Source organism: Aricia agestis, chromosome 18 (genome assembly GCF_905147365.1).
Source record: "Aricia agestis chromosome 18, ilAriAges1.1, whole genome shotgun sequence".
NCBI lineage: Eukaryota > Metazoa > Arthropoda > Insecta > Lepidoptera > Lycaenidae > Aricia > Aricia agestis.
This window is the reverse complement of record NC_056423.1, coordinates 8144089-8162151: the sequence shown is the minus strand read 5'-3', so window position 1 is coordinate 8162151 and position 18063 is coordinate 8144089. Positions and strand designations below refer to the sequence as shown.

At 39.4% G+C, this 18063-nt stretch overlaps 1 protein-coding gene across 7 annotated transcripts in view; it reads left to right on the top strand.

Moving 5' to 3' along the window:
- Nucleotides 1–18063, top strand: part of LOC121736137 (trithorax group protein osa) — a 132128-nt gene that overhangs the window by 87768 nt on the left and 26297 nt on the right. For all 7 annotated transcript variants that reach the window (XM_042127210.1, XM_042127209.1, XM_042127208.1 and 4 more), the window contains one exon: nt 8452–8581. In XM_042127210.1, coding sequence (XP_041983144.1) covers nt 8452–8581 — 130 coding nt within the window. The remainder of the gene's footprint in view (nt 1–8451; nt 8582–18063) is intronic.

Genomic DNA, 18063 nt, shown 5'->3' with positions numbered 1-18063 from the left:
ATAATTACGAATTTATTGATAATTTGAAGAAATAATCTACTAAAATAGTAGGCATACCATTATTATCATGGTTTTCTTGCCCTAATAATTACTTAAGCTAAACCCTACTTATAGAAAACAACATTTCTTAAGCAAATAGTGGCTTCATAATATGCAGAAATATGAGTCCTGAGCTGAGCTAGAAAATAGCTCTTGACCATACTGTAATACTGTATCTTGCGACCAAAAACAATCAATATAATTCCGAGAGATAAATAGTAGCGCCCTATTGGGCTATTCATGATTGCAGAATGCTTTCACGATAACACAGTCGACACAGCTCGTGTTTATTGTATTATGAGGCTGATTATTAAATGCAATCTCACGTCACACCGGCCGATACTGAAACGTCGTAACCGCCAGCTATCGGATCGATCTCGCTTTTATTCGTGCGGAGTAAAATGTACGATGCAGGGTGAGAGGCGTTTCGACTCTTCCGTCGGCGAGCCGTTTATTACAAATTACACGATGTGTATAGCTATTTAGGTAGGCCGTCATTATTTATGTTCTAACTGTAGTGTGGGTTAAATCGGAGCAGTCAGCTGACTGTCCGTGTGTGTGTGCGTTCCTCGGGAAACACCTTTTGATGACGCGTTTGTTTAATTGGGCACATTGTTCCCCCGCTGTTTTTTTGCTGTTCTGATTTCGCTCGGCGCTCTGATATCGTTTTCATTCATCCGCCTTTTCCATTTGATGACTGCATTTTTTGCATTTAAAGGAACATTTTTGTGCTGGTTTTTTGCATTGGCATTGCAGTCTGCGGAGTTTTGGCTGACATAGTTTCGAACGTTAAAGTTCAATAGCTAACGTTTTATTTGACCTGACATAGTTCGTTGCTTCGCTCTCGGAATTTACTAGGGCTTCAATCTATAAATACTGTTTTTATCTCTATCCGGCTCGACGAGGACCAAACGTATATTTTACACAAATTTTGAAAATGTTACTAGTTACATATTATATGTAACCAATAACATTTTCGAAATTGCTCAGAATATAAACGTCAGGTGGCATTTTATGGAAATAAAATGATATTTTAAAACCATTATAAACAAACACCTATGTCAGCTATTTCAGTGACAAAGGTCATTACTAGCAGCTATTTATAATACAAAACAATTTAGTAATAGATGCGATCTACGGTGACCTCGACAGCCGTCAGTTACATCACTTATCACGCAACTCGTTGCTGCTACGTCAGAGTGTACTCCGTAATTAGTGAACATTATACCTTATTACAATGAACTGAGATTGGAGTGAGATTTGAAACTACAAATTTCGGGTTTGTGAGATTTTAGGACAGACGGATGAAAATTTGTTTTTTAAAGAGTTATTTTGCTTCAGAGAGATCTTTTGTTTCAGAGTGACCGTAACAATGGTAGATTATTCAGGGTTTATGACTTGTCTCATAATTAGAAACTTATTCTTCAAATAATTTATCCAGGAAGTGTACCATACAAAAAGTGACATAAACAAAACGGCAAAAAAATAATTTCAAAATGTACATCCGTCATGCAACGTCTCATTTGCGGCGATGGCAGCGGTCGACCGTCCGTGATTGCTCTTGTAATTCCACTGGCCTCATTCCCCTGATGATACTCATCATTGATGTTTTTCCAACGCAAATGACAGCACGCGGGGCCTCCAGTGTTTGTTTTGCCTTTTTGTGTAAACTTCACATTAGAGGTGAGTGGTGACTTCACGGGATGAGATGAGCTCGCTTGGAAATAACGCTATTAGGTACCATAGATGTTGGAAGGCTTGCCTAAAAAGAATAGGTCAGAGAAGGAAACGATATACGCGCACTGTAAAACTCTGGAATGAACTGTCACCAGCAGTATTTCCGGACCGATACGACCTGCAAACCTTCAAGAAAAGAGCGTATTCCCTCTTAAAAGGCCGGCAACGCACCTGCAGCTCTTCTGATGTTGCGAGTGTCCATGGGCGACGGTAGTTGCTTACCATCAGGTGACCCGTTTGCTCGTTTGCCCCCTTATTTAATAAAAAAAAAATAGACAAAACGCTAACTATAACAAAAATAACAATCATCTGCAAACTGCAGCATTAAATCAAAGACGAATTGAATCTTACCAATAAATAAAGTTGGGATTGATTTTGCCGTAGTAGAATAGAATAATTGGTGTACCGACTTTAATAAATGATTTAGAGAGTTGTTATCTTTTCTCGACATAATCACATTTGTTCGGATTCTGTACGCGATTGTCTCTTGATTGCTTTGTCTCTGCCCCAAATAAATTGTCGGGGATTCATTCTCTCGACGCGGCGAAATTCGTTCGACTGATCCCAAAGATGTCGACAAAGATCCGATTGTCGGGAAAAGTATGCCGACATAAAGTAAAATCGTCGGGGAGGATTTTTCTAAAGGTCATTCATTAATTCTTTATTGTCTCGATGCGGAAGGAGGGAAAGTTCGCCGGGGCCGCGCTGCCCCCGCAAGTAAATGGAGGCCGGGCATTCGACAATAATAATAATTCGTTCCAGCCCGATCAGCTGTTTGCCACACAGCCCGCACCGACCCGCGTAACAGGTTGCCTATAAAGAATTCAATAAACCCGACACTTGTCTTCACATTTCACTTTACTTGCATGTGGATTGTCGGGGGTGCCTCGTTACTTGTTTAGTATGGGTGTTTCGTATCACATTTTCTCTATCTTTTTTATTTTGTTTTTCCTTTCATGTTTGTTCTTTAGGTTCAACGACTGCTTTTATAAGCTTACACACATTTTGTATAAGTTTTACAACTTGGTGTTCCATTATGGGATGTGATACTTTTTTTTCATGATTCAAAGGTTCTTTTAACTCTTTTGTGTCACGTAATTTTATGTTGATATTATAGATTTATATTTTTCTTAAGTATTGAAATAATGAGTGATGCCAATCAAAACGTGAGCTGAGTCTGCTCTTATAAGTGAACAGTTGCGACTTGTGATTGTGCTACCAAAAATCTTCATATTATTTTCCTTTCAGTAAGTAAAATATTGGTTCGGGGAACACAGCTGATAAGCATTTTCGCTCTGCAACCGGCTCACCTAAGTGCTGCCGGCTCTAGATAGAGGCGCTATCTTATCTCCGTCTGAAATCACATTCCGACCATGAAACATTACTTTGCAATTACTTGGAAATTAGGGCTTAGACTATGATACCATCAGTGTAGTTACTAGTTTGTTTGTAATTGCGATGAGTGGGTTGCTGAGATGAGGTTGTATTTTGGATATCTTGATGACATTTTTTGTCGCTGTTATTGTTTAGTGTATTAGTAACATACGTCACATTTTTCGTGTTTCGTGACGCCGTAGAAAATTCATAGGCTAAAAGAATCGATATAAGTTTGTGCCGCAACTGCCGGTTAGATGAATTAATTATTCCGTATTGAATGGGTTTAGCGATGAAATCGATTCGGGGAAATAAGCAATGAAGAGCATCGTGGATGAACTCGAATTTAGCAATCGGCGCGGCGGTCGCGCTTAGGGCCCGGGAGGAGCAGGCAGCAGCATTTCGCTCTCGATACGGCGCGGTGACGAGCCGGTTATGTAACGTAAACGTTTACGTATGTACCTACGCCACGTGCTCGCACACGTGCACAACACTAGCCTTGTGAATTATTTATTTACGAGCGTACATTTTCACACGCCGGTCGGCGACCCCGCCGATGATCTTGGAACGCTTTTACGCCGATTAATCTCTACGTGTCCTCGGCTGACGTATTGTCATAGCTTTCTATGTATGCGGGTTGAATGAGTCACGACATGAATGAATTATGTTTCGATACGGATTTCCCTGGCCGTTATCGCATCGGTGTTACGACATTTCATTTTATACAATTACGCGTATTTCAGGATGCTCGTTAGTCGACGTTGTACCCTCCGGTGCGAATTGTTGACAAAATACGACGTGTGGAAGTTGTCGAATTTTTTTTTCCGATTTTGTTCAAGTCACACCGCACGTGCACATTAATCATGTGCTTAAATTTATTAAAATTTTTGAGAGAGGAGTAGTTTAGTTGATCTCTGCCCACGTAATATGCAGGGAGTTGCTCTCGATAATTATTATCTACCAAGGTTTACCAAACTCTACATCATTCTAGTATCTGGGATTTCCCATAATAATTAAATCTTTCTCATTACCACTACTTAAAATATTATAAACAACAGCTAAGATACAATACGTATTCAATATGAGTATTTTTAAGATTAAATCTTACTCTTTGTAAACAACAGCTAAGATACAATACGTATTCAATATAAGTATTTTTAAGGTTAAATCTTACTCCTTGTAAAAATATGTACCCAATTTCTTATTTGAAAAGTCTAGTACGCGAATAAAAGGCATTATTTGCAACACTGGTTCTATTCGGTATACTTACTTTAATTTTTTAGATTATTCAAATTCAAACAGTTTCAATGGATGTCTTTATTGTTTATTTGCTAAAGGAATTCCTACAAAAACCTTCCAAAGTCTTAACAACGGTAAAATCGGTAAACATTACTTGTAAGAGAACTTTGAAATACTTTTCTTTTGACAGTTGATGAAATGTTTATAATATGGTTTCTATAACCGAAGTTAGTAAAAGTATTATGAATTCTGTTTCTTTTATGTTTTGTAAATATGTACCTACAAAATCAGTATTTGGTCTACGTTATTTGGGAATTAGGACGCAAATACGTTAAGATTTCAAGTCTTGAGTCTTTATTAGAAGGCCTGGTGATTTCATGTCTCTTAAAATATGTCTTATGTAGAGATTCAATCGTACTTAGATTGCGAGAAAAGCCTTATGCATCCATATTATTAAAATACATAGATGAGTCACGAACGCAAAATGATATGAAAACATAATATTATTTACAAGGCGAAATGTCGGCGTATTCAGAAATAACATGTTGCCACTAGCTGTGCGTGTATTTAATTTATAGCTGGTAGTATCTGTGAAATGGAGCGTGCTTTATAGTCGGGGATGTTTTACCTCGAAGCTTCCATTAGATTGATCCTTAGTTCGTCAGTATAAGGGTCCTGTGACCTGTCAGAGGTAATATAACACTGAACGCACTGGTGTCAGACGCAAATTGCGAACGCGTGAGGCTGGCGTATGGATTATCGGGCTCTATTTGTGGCCCACCTTACAGCCGTGCCACTGACCTAGCCCTATTAAACGATCCATCGCCCGCATAGCGATAAATATACACGATAGCACAGATGTTATTACAGTAGATTAGTAGGATGGTAGAGTAGGATGGAAAGTGGGGAAAAATGGATATGTTTCTGATATAGTGGAGAAAAGTAGTGAAATTGTTGGCGGCTCATTTAAAATTGATGCAATGCGTGATGAACTCACTAAGAAAAATATTATAAGAAAAAAAGACGGAGAACGAAAGATACAAAGTAGAGTATTGAAAAAACAAAACTGAAACACAATCGTATCCTTATTTCGATCCTGATAATAAGTAAGCACTGCATAATTTATTATGATCTATAGAATAAATGGGAAATTGACGTGCGTCAGGGCTGAGGGCACTCATAACATTGACCTGTAACAATGTAAAGCAGGTGTAAACAGGAAAGTATTAACATACAGTATATTTTAAATTACGATGGCCACCTTTTCGAGTGTACTACAGCGAGTATAAATGCCTCCACTTAAGTTTATTCCCGCCATAAAATGTTAGTTCGGCTTATACTTTATAGGCGAGTACGGCGAGCATAATCAAATTTACATTTTACACTGAGGAATGCCATAAAATTTTATTTTAAAATCGCCGAATCGTTCTACGAAATTGGCGATTTTAAAGTTTATCACACTTGTGATCTCATGCGACGCGCGCGATTGTATCTAAAATTTAAAATTGAATTTCCTTCTCGTATTAATAATGTAAAAGATTTTAGAGCATCCAATAAAAAAATAAGAAACGGAAACAATAAAGATAATATGGTAATATGATATTTTAAACACTGACATTAATATGTTGACTAAAATATTGAAAATGAACTAATAAGGAGACATCTGAATCATTAAAAAATAAAAGTTTAAAACAACACATATGAAGGAAACAAAAATCAAAAGACATTACCAACTATAATGAATAAACTTGTAATTGGTAGAGAAGTAGAGAATACAAGAATTCCGAAAAACATAATCGAAATAATATAGAAAATTGCACAAATTCATAACAAATTGGAGATAATAAATTCTTGCGATCGCCAGGGAACTGTTATATTGATAGATACGACTGTTCATTATGACAAATTCAAACACTTTTGTGTTGTAAATACGTAAGCTCGCATCCAATGAATTCTGTATCACAATGCGAAATACGCCTGCCTCGGAGCCGGGAGTGCACTGTGCAGTACACATTCAGCGCCGCATCTAGATAGAGCCGCCCAGCACGTTCCGACAGCTTCCAACAATAATAATTAATTGACTCGTCCGTTCGTTATCGTGCTTTTATATTTACGTTCCCGAGCGAGCGAGCGGGCGAGGCGCATTCGGAATGAAATTTCCATAAAAACTTTTGTGCTCCGGACGTTGCGAGCGCACGTTAAAATCGTCGGCTGGCAATAAAACGGCGGGCTGTGCGGCGAGGCGCGACGTGCTCGGCTCGGCCCGCGGGTGCGAGCGGGACGGGGCGAGAGATAATGGACTCCGTTCGAAATGAAGAACGCGCGGCCGTTCGGAGCGAGCGAGCCGGAGCGCAGCAAAAACGTCGGCGCGGTTATCGTTCCCCCCGCCGCGCCCCGCCCCGCGCCGACAGCGGGGGGTCGCGGGTTGCCGCGCCGGGTTCCTTCGCTCCGAGAGCGCGCCGCTCCACCGAGCCGTTCTCAGCTGCCATCATATTTTACGACCGCTTTAAACACTGAAAAATGTTCGGAGCTCCTTTCGTTCTGAGACAAATTTGAACTTTATATTCCGGTTCCGGTGACGTAATTGAAAGGTTCGCGGCTGATTTACGGCTGCGAGGTTTCGAGTGGTAAGTTGCTCGTAATGACGGACTCTATTTGTGTTTTCGTATTGCATTTTTATGCAAATTCTCCCGAGATCATAGCGGAGACTTCTCGTCGTCTTTTTTGCCGCTTAAACGGTCGTGTTTTTACTTTTTGCATCGGTTGCTGTGTTTGTTTCGCAGTAGATTACCGCAAGCGACCGTGCTCTATTGACACGGCCCCGCCATTGTCGACTCTACAGCATTCTACAGTACCGCTGCAGCGCGGAGGTCGCTGTGTCAAGGTGTTCCAACTTAGCCTCATGTTTGTGCAGCAGTTTACTCGGATTGTTATGCAAATAATGGTGCAGACGCTAATCATACCTTTCGCCGACTGGTAGAGCTATTTTCTATCTGTTTAACATAATCAGACGATACTGACGCCTTACGAGTATTCCAGACTATTTTATGAAGATCTATTCTATAGGCGCATTATTTTGTAAATAATATTTCAATATAATTGATCAATTAATTATGAAATAGTCTTGAATATTTGTATACGTAGATGATTTACTAAAAGAATGTGATTAAAAAATAATGATATTTAATTTCATACTTGAGACTTTTTATTAGGGTTCCGTACCCAAAGGGTAAAAAATAGGGTCCCTATTACCAAGACTTCGTTGTCTGTCCGTCTGTCTGTCATGTCGCCACTCATGGCTGTATCTCAAGAACCGCTATAGCTAGACTTCTGATTTTTTACAGATTGTGTGTATCTGTTGCCGATATTACAACTAATACTAAAAATAAAATAATATTAATATTTAAGGGGATATCACAACATATCCTCATACAACAAACGTGATGTTTTGGCCTTTTTTACTCGATATCAATAATGGCAACAGGTAGGCACTTGAAATTTTCACAAAGGCCTTAAATGTATGTGTACTTTAATAATAAATAATACTATTTAAATAAAATTCAAATTTAAGGGATATATACAAAAAACAATTTTTGACCAATTTTTGCTCCCTCCGAACCCTCCGTGCGCGAGTCCGACTCGCACTTGGCCGATTTTTCTTATTGCTTTAGTTATCGATCCTTCAATATTTTATTCGAACCTTTTTTATACCAATCTCTAAAACATCTGTTATACCTACTGGCGAGTGCCGACATTAATAGAATTCTTTTTCACTATAGGCACTTCTATTTTATCACCTCTTATTTTGTTATCGCCAGTAGATAGGGAATGAAAGCTGTGCGTTAAATAAATAACCCCAATATTTCACAAAGCGAGAATTTTATTATTTTCTTTTTTCTCGTCTTATCGTGGTAGCGTCCCGTTACTTTTATTCTATAAACATTAAACAGTTTTTTAACGCTCAGACTTATATCGGTTAAGTCATCATCTAGATTCTAGTATATAAATAAAGTTTTTATTGCAAGTACTAAGGTGTGTGTCTGACTGTCTGTATGTTTTCAGGATCTGACCGGTCAGAACAGCAATGACTCGGGCGGCAGCGGCGGCGCCGGGCGCGCCACCACGCCGCACCTGAGGCCCACGCCGAGCCCCACCGGCTCCAGTGGATCGCGATCCATGTCACCGGCTGTTGGTGAGTACTCCTCCATTCCTCATCTTCATAATCCTACTGGTACTTTCGTTACGGGACCCCCTCGGATACTCCTGTAGGCTTAGCATGGAAACATAAAAGCGGATTCCTTTTTCCGGAAGAATAGACAAAGTGACAGATTGACAAAGGTAATCCGACATTTTATCACTAAAGGGTGTTAGTATGTCGATTCTTTCCCGTTTCTAATGTTGTTATGCTAAGCCTGCTGGAATCATAACAAAGACAACTCTTCTTCTAGTAAATTCGTTGCGAGATCCATCGAACGCTTGGTATGTGTTTGTAGAGACTTTTTGTAGTTAGGTTAGGTTGTCTTGGATACGAAGGAATTGCTATTATTCCCCGGTTAAAATCGTTGCATGATTCCTTACTGTCAGATAAGTCAGCTCTACGCAGGTATAGAATTTCTATCCTACTGCCCCAATTTATTTTAATTAAATGACTTCCTAGATCCGGAGCGCTTTAGGCTTCTCGCGGTCTCATTGCACAAAAAGGGGTTTGCCAGTTTAGTTATAGGTGTTGACAGCAAAATTCGCTAATGCGAAATACAGACAATAATCGCTACTAATATTTATGTAGAGTTTTGGGACGTTTGATTCATCTCATACTAGATTGCATTCCGTTGTTGACAAATAAACACCCACAACTAATGCACTAAGATATGTATAGAATGTTTGTTGTGTAAGTTCTAAGTATATGCAGCAAACGCCTCGCATTAACTCCGACCGGAGCAGGAATCCCTAGAAACTGCACGTTGTAGAGCCGCCGCGGCACGCGAATCTCGCCCCAAACCGCGAGCGAATAAGGCGCAAAGTCGCCGAGCCGCCGGACGAAATCCTAGTTTCGCCAAGGACGTGTTGATCAGATTCATTGTGCATACTTCGTCACTAGCAGACGCGGGCTTTCCCGACATTGACCTACATAGAGCGGGCGCCCAGAGTACACCGTATTTTGCCCCTTTTGCGGGCGCGATCCACCCGCCGCCCACCTTATGTACGAGCGAGGGGTGGTCGCGGTACATAGGGCCTCGTGAAAAACTTGCCCCCACACCCGGTGAACACGCAAAACGGGACCTTCCGCCCGGGCCGCCATGACCGGACCGTCCTCCACAAAAGTCGCGGTTAATTTGTATACCCCAATTGTCAAGGTGACTCAAAACTTTTCTTGGACCAAAACAACGTGGGCTTAGTGTGTGCCAAATAAATAAAAAGACTGATTTGGGAATTTTCAGGAATTGTAGAGGAAATAGCAAAGTTGTAAACATCCTGTAGGCTGTAGCGTTGTGGGTTTAGTGTGTGCCGAATACAGTAAGATTTCAGAATGATAATTTTCCTGAAATTTACAAAGAAAATACGAATGTTTTAGTAAACACCCGTAGCGCCGTGGCCCGTGATCTGTGAGTTATTACTTGTGACCTCATACGTAGAGTTCAAAGCGGTGCATAACAACGTCGAGATAATTGAGCGTCTGCCATTATGTTCGTCTAACGTCGTTTGATTGTTAATTGTTATTTAATAATCGTATGCTAATTTTAGTATCCTTACGTCGTGTTATCCTCCTTCTTTTAAAAGGGATACCAGTCGAGTCTTTTGACTGTACTTGGAAATTGGAATAAGGATTTGTTTTTTTTTTCCACGACTGTTGAGTGTTGTATCGAATAAGTTTATCGAAAAAAATTGTAAACCAATTTCTTTTCCAACGCAGTACATAAGTACAAACCTACAAAGTACTTTTTTCACGAAATACGCTTAATTAATACGAAATCACCGCCTCGAGTGGCTGACATTCACGAGTTCAGTGACCGAGTCTCGCCATTATATTTTGCTCCAAGGTCCGCTCTACAATTATGTATAAACCTAGATATTTGATCTTGTACTTGGGATACTTCCATTCATGAAATCCGAGAGCTAACGCAAATAAAACGCGATGTTGTTAGGTAACATTTAACATATCGTTATGTGCTGATGTTCATTCATGTTCTCGCTGGGTTGTGAGTGTAAACTTTCTTCATTGCATTGTGATTTGTGATGAGATGACGTATGATTCATTTTCCAAAGCATTGCAAGGTGGTTTGTCCGTTCAACCAGCAAGTGGTGACTGTAGAGTTCTGTTTGGCCTCATTACTAAGTTTCTCAACCAAATCCATTTTAAATTTTTGTACGTCTAAATTTTTTGCCATCGTGATAGTCTTAACAGTCTTTTGTACTAAGTCAGTTGTCGAATTCAACTCCATTTGTTAATTTATTTTTGGAAACTCTACCTTCGTGTCAGTAGAGTCCGTTTATCATAAATAACATCGTTCCATTAGGGGAATATTTTTACCTTCTTTATGCCGTTTGCATTAACATACCACCGCGAATGGAGAATGCCCTAAAAGCGTTTCGTGGTTATACCACGGACGGTAAAAGTATTCTTGTTCGTTAACGTTCGCCGAACGAGGCTTTCTCGCGCACCATGCCAGCGACTGGCGAGGAGACCGGTTATGTGACCGCAATACCACGCTGCTCCAACCAACGCCACATCGTACACTGCGCTATACATTGCTCCACCGAAGCGCCGAGTTCTAGAGAATACGGTATTCGACCAGCAATGGATCGCGTGGATAGAGTTTGTCGCTGAGTACATGCAACCTTGGTATAAGGTTTGCTTGCTGTATGACGTCAATCGTTTGGACTCTGAGTCTTGATTTTCCATCGAATTTGCTTCAGTCTTGGAGGTTTTTTAAGTTTCTTGGTGGCTTTGAATTCAAACTTTGTTAGCGAATGTCGAGTATGATAAAAAGTCGCTTATTAATCGTATTGTGTTCATTTCCAATTCAAGTTCTATCGTTATATTAACACAATGAAGCCGCAATACCGCAACCCGAAGCGTCCGAAGGTGAATTGCGTATTGTTCGCCGCCCGCATGCCCGCGGACTTTCCAAAACGGCTTTTACTCTGTCGACATAGAGTCAATTTTGCAATACACCTTCGCTGCGCTGGTGTTTTTCGAATTTGGACTCTATTGGGGTAATGTTAGAGTGGTATTTTGAGTTTGAGGCATCATTGTATACGGGTTTCAGGGGCCTGTGCGTATCGGGCCGGTCTCGGAATGCCGCGGCCGGGTTCCGATAACTCGGGTTTTGGACTCGACCCGCTGGCCGCGGCCCGCGACCCACCTCGGGACATGTAAGAAACTCGACAACACCAAAATAAAATTCCTCGAGTTTTGTATTATTTAGATGCTGGGTTTTTGGGCTCGAATTTTTTTTACTTTAAAGGCTTTTAGGGTGAAGTAAAATATGAGCCTTTTTCGATAGGTTTTTTTTGGACACAAAAATTTTTGAAAGTCGAGACTGGATTCAAAATACGAATTTAATTTTCTTGACCATGGTCCATGTGTTTCAAACATTCATATACATAATATTTTTATTCATCATTTTATTCAGTAAGCAGTTAGTAAAATTTAACCACACTATAATATTATGCTATTTACATTTACTTATTACATACAATAAAACGCAAAATTTGAATGAAATTATTTTAATTTCATTGCTATTTACTTACAATGCAACTCTTTTTTCGTTTGTACTATTATAATTAATTGTATGTAATCTTATAGTTCGATGACCTTTCCTTACGTAATTTGCAGTTTATAGAATCTTTTTGCGTGTTGTTGCCTCATTATCTTGTTCAAATATTTTGCATATCTTCAATGCTATTATGTTGTTATTGTTTTTTGTTATCAATCATGTGCTTTATCGTTAAAAATGTTTTGATTCTAAATTTATACATTAAAATATGTTTAGTTATGCTGCATATGAATAAGGGGCAAAATATTATGATAATAGTGTACTCATACCTAATGGAGGCTTCCCCAAACTAGCATGTATTTGGTGGCTATACTTATGCCGCGGCCGTACATGCGTAGTGCTTCGTGCTTAAAACGATACCATTGGACGATCCGCGTGTATCGTCCAATGGTATCGTCTCATAAGTCATAGCACGTAGCTTCGTACGATAGACGCATGTGCGGCCGCGGCAATAGGCTGGATTTATTTGCGTCCTCCCGAACGCGTGGTTTGGTGGCTACATCGCGAGATTAGAAGCAACGTATGTACAAATGACATCGCGACCGCGCCACCATTGAAAAAAATGTTACATACCGTAAAAATTACAATTGCTATATTTTGCTTGTGATTGTGGTGTAGCGACTAAAACGTTCGTTCGCGCCGACGCATGTAAATCTAGCCTATATCGAAATTGAATAATTGAGAAAAATAGAGTCAAATGCTCGAGAGCAAAATAAATAAACTATGGCAATTGGCAGTTGTCCGATGGTCATTATTCATGAGCCTATGAGTTAGGATTTAAGAATATAAAGTTCTCAAATCGAAGATCCGCTATTTCCGTGCTTTTATCATCTACTCAGTACCCTACTCTATAAATTTGTCTGAGTGATATAATCTTTAATTTTTAATAATTTATTTATACGATGGGTGTAATGTAATAAAGATTTGCTTGCTTTTATTGATCCGATCAAAGGGAGACCACACGACACCTTCGGGATTTCCTAATGCGCGCACAAAGTTACTGGCAAAGCCTCGTTTAAGCACACTGCACACGAGCGCTATCTTAAAGGCGAGTTTAGCATAACTGTGCCACTGTTACATCAATTACGGGCTAAGCTCGCCCTGATTATATGTTAAATAGTCCCTCTGCCGGGCGAAACGCAACCTCATTACGCGGTAATACGGCGTAATCGCCACAATGGGATCCCGGGCCCTCGGCGACGCTATAGGCACCTGTATATGTCGCATGCCTATGCCACGTGCTCAGCGTCCTTGGCGGGGCGATGACCTCGTTTAAATGAGAAAAAAATAAACAACACTTTTTGCTCCCAACCCCGCACCGGTGTTTTGATCGACGTCAAAGTTTTGAGGACGTTGTTTTGTTCGAGATTCTTTGAGAGCTAGATGTGGAGATTGCGGATAGGTGCTCGTTAATTTTGTAGGTTTCCCACCTTGTTGGGTATCAGTTGAAGTATAAGCGTTGCCTTTGTAACAAGGTATGCTTCTATGTAGATTGTATAATCATCTTACAACTGTCTGTGTGATAATAAGTGAGTAGTGACTCAGGGGACAGGCCCGATTACAAAGGCCAAAAGTGGTGGTACCTGATTATAATCAGGCCCTGAAAAGTATGATAGCATCTTATTCAGATTTTTAACGTTCCTGGCTTCATGATAGAATCAATCCAATATTGTTTGTTTTACCGTTTACGAGACCACTATCATACATTGCTTCGTCTGGATTTTCTTGAAAAAGCCCACAACATTACACACTTTTCTTTTGATTTTCGTGAAAAATTTCCACCAAGTGACGTGATAAAGATCCTCTGCGGCGATTAAGAGCTCACGCTCGACGTACCCTCACGTCGCTGACAGCTGTGTCCGCTCACTGTGCGGGTTGTGTCCCGTAAAACGTCCGGCCCATTAGGCCCCGGCCAGGGCGACAAGTGAACGAGTAAATCCCTCTGAATGGCCCCCGTGGCCTTGACTCTACAAACATGCAACACCTGTTACAACAAAGGATTTGGTAATCGGCTGATCTTTTGTACTTGTGTGTGTGTGTGTGTGTGTTTCTGTGTGTGTGTTTTTGTAAAAACGCAAATTCTTCTAGATATTCCAACTAGGGTTTTGTTGTGTCTTAAAATATATTTTGTCTTTGATGAAAAACGTGATCGAGAACAATGAAAATTGAAGGATGTTGTCCCGAAATATGTTTATCATACTGGAACGGCACATTTTCCGCCATAAGAGCCAAACTTTGACCCTTTCTCGGGAATCAAAGTAAATTCATAGAAAATGTCATCAAAATCAGTTCAGCGCTTTAATTGGCAAGAGGTAGCAGACAAACACATCTTCGCATTTATATTATAATCAGTATGGAATATTGTATTTGTCCCGTAAGGACTAAGGTCACAGCTGTTACATACTGTAGAGCACCACCAAATACCAATTAGTTTCGCTCGGGGTCCGTTTTAAGACATGAAATGACCTTCGCGGTCCACACATAAAAAAAAAAATTAAGCAAAGCTAATTACGGAAATTACAATGGTATTTATTTATATATCAATGAGATGAGATAAGAATGAATCTCTCTGAAGTTTGGAGTGAAATATTGGTGCAAGCTATAGATATTGACATTAAATCCTAGAGATGTTGAAGTCCTAAGATGAACGAAGATCATCTTCGAACATGCTTGGTCCGCACACAATGGGCCGGCGTTCCGGATGCGGACCGCGGTCCGCCATTTGGTGACCCCTGCTGTAGAGTGTAGAATGTAATAATTGAAATGGTTTGTAAACAACGCGGTATTGAGTATTGTTCTACTGGAGTGTCAACTGGGTCGCCGTTGTTAGCGACATGCCCGCTACCTCCACTGTAAAGTGAAAATGTCTACCGTCAGGTGGTAATATAGTGAACACGCTGCAACTGGACTAACATGAGAATATTATAGTTACTGAAATTGAGAGAAACTGTTGTGATAGAGATGAAATGGTACATATTATACCGGTTGTAACAAAACTAAATCTTATATCTTTATATGAGCAATTCTTGTATATATAATTGGAATCTCGGAAGCGGCTCCAACGATTTTCATGAAATTTAGTATATATGGGGTTTCGGGGGCGATAAATCGATCTAGCTAGGAATCATTTTTAGAAAATGTCATTTTATCAAACTGTCCTGTAAAAAGTAACTCTTGATTCTATTATCTTTTGTTCTGTTAATGTGGTCCAAGTCCCATTTCTTTATGAAATAAGGGGGCAAACGAGAAAACGGGTCACCGGATGGAAAGCAACTTCCGTCGCCCATGGACACTCGCAGCATCAGAAGAGCTGCAGGTGCGTTGCCGGCCTTTTAAGAGGGAATAGGGTAATAGGGGAGGGTAGGGATGAGAAGGGAATAGGGGAGGGAATTGGGTCTCCGGTAAACTCACTCACTCGGCGAAACACAGCGCAAGCGCTGTTTCGCGCCGGTTTTCTGTGAGAACGTGGTATTTCTCCGGTCGAGCCGGTCCATTCGTGCCGAAGCATGACTCTCCCACGTCTAAGACATTGGACCGATCACCGAAGATAAGTAAAACTTTTATTATCTAAGCTAGATGTTGTTTGCAACTTTGTAACGCAGAGAGTCATTTTTCGCTTGAAACGTACATCATATTAAAATCGGTTCAGCGGCTTAGTTGTAAGAGACAGATACATTAGTAGTCTAATAATTAAGACATTCATAATATTAATATGGATGTTTCGTTATAACTTTGAACTTGTTTACCTACTGATGATGCAGATATTAGATAAGCTTATCAGACATGTATTAGCACAGTATGTCACTAACGCAGTGGGTCACTGTGACACATAAATTATGGAACCTGTTCCCTATACACTATATGTACAGTAAACACGGTGACATTTGCTGCTGATTGTATGCACTGAGTTAGGTCTTAGGTCTTAATGCATTTATTAAGGTCTCAGTGCAAGCAATAATGTTCTTTGTGTCTACGGATAGTTACATCAATTATGGTTACTGTAGTTCGTCTCATTCAGTAAGGTTTCAAGTATTGTAACCACCGAATGACCGACCAAAAAATAGTGGTATTTTTTGATCGGTCACTGGTATTCTGTATTCAGTTCACTGGTGGTCAGTGGTATTTTTTGTTTTGTTCAAGTTTAAGTTTGTGTCTGGCAATTTGTCTGTGTTTGTGTGTGTCTGTTTGTGGCATCCTAGTATCCAAACGGGTGGACCTATTTTAATCTAGTTTTAGCTAGCGTTTGTTAAAATGTGAACTAGAGATGACTCTACATACTCGTACTGACAGTATTCGGATCAAGACCACAATTATGTTGTTTTACGGCCGTTCCCAATATTCAATCTATCTCTGGTTTGACATACAACCGATCACAGCTAACATTGAATTGACATAAAATATATGTCTCTAATGTCTAATGTGAGCTATTCCTATCTCTGGTAGGGCAAAACCGAGATAGATCAAATATTGGAAACGGCCGTTAAACAAACATTTATGCTATATAATATTATATATATTCGATATGGTTTCGGTGCCGTATCTGTATAATAAAAATGCAAACTATTATTCTCAGGGATCAGTAGAGTCTACACTTAGTAACGTCCAGCCTCCTATTTAAAGTACATACAAACAATGTACATAGCATGCTATGATGCTAGGTTTACGTAATGTAAATGCAGATTACTGATATTATAATATATATCAATGTCGGCATGTCGTGCCAGTAGCCTGTAGCACGGAATGTCGGATCGCGGTAAGCTGGTAGCCCACACATTACCAGCCGTATTACCGCATTCTCCGCACGACACCAATAGGGCGATTCCGCTAGAGACGACCCTCAACACGAATTTTTAAAGTATAGCATTTGTTACATTTTTTTATTGAATTATAAATAAAAAGATGTATATTTACTAGCAAAAGAACTTTTATGAGTAAAAATTGTAATTTGAATGATTTAGAGCATTTTGAAGTGATATCATCTAACGCAGCGAGAAAAACTGCTTATTAAATAAAAATAAATAAATAACATAAGTTTCTATTTATATAAAAATATTTTTACTTATATAATTTTCCCCTATTTTTTAAATTATAAATATAAATTTTGAATTAAAGGTGTGCTGTAGTTCGGTTTTATAACAATACGTCAAAAAAGGTTTGCTTAAGTTACATTATTTAATTGTTTTTAGTGATTTAGATGATTTCTTTTCTCAGATCGATAAATGACTGATAATTAAAAAATAATAAAATTTTAAATAGTATTATTACAATTTACTAATAATATTATGTATTGCGTATCAAAAATGTAGAAATTAGTCGCAGACTTATGAATAAATTCAATTTCTTTAGACACGTTGCGCCCGCGATATTCTGATGTTGCACCCGCGATCGTGAAAATTGTTAATAATTCCTAGTACTAATTACTTAAATTAATTGTATCTAGTTAAATCATTTCTTTGTCTTATACACTTTTGAAATATGGGTTAATAATTTACTAAAAGTTCCACAATTAGCAGTATTCTCAAATGAACTCGTCCGAGTTCTTAATAGAGGACCAATTTGGTTGCACCCGCGATAGTAGTTCAAACATGTTTTGTGGCTTTTCTTAGATTTAATTTTAGTTTTCATTTACAATTTATGATTGAACTAGTTAAAATGTATCCCTTCAAAAGATAATTTATTAATAAATGTTTTATTTTGTCAGTAGGACGCTTTAAGTGCGTCAAATGTTGCACCCGCGATAATGGAATCGCCCAATACACACTAAACCTATTATTTCAGCACTAACATCCGCACACGCGAAATACAACCCTATAACTGAAGGGTACGGTTGACAATCCAACGTGTGCGAAACGACATGAGTCAGGCGCGAAATTCAGGAAATTACAAACGCTTTACC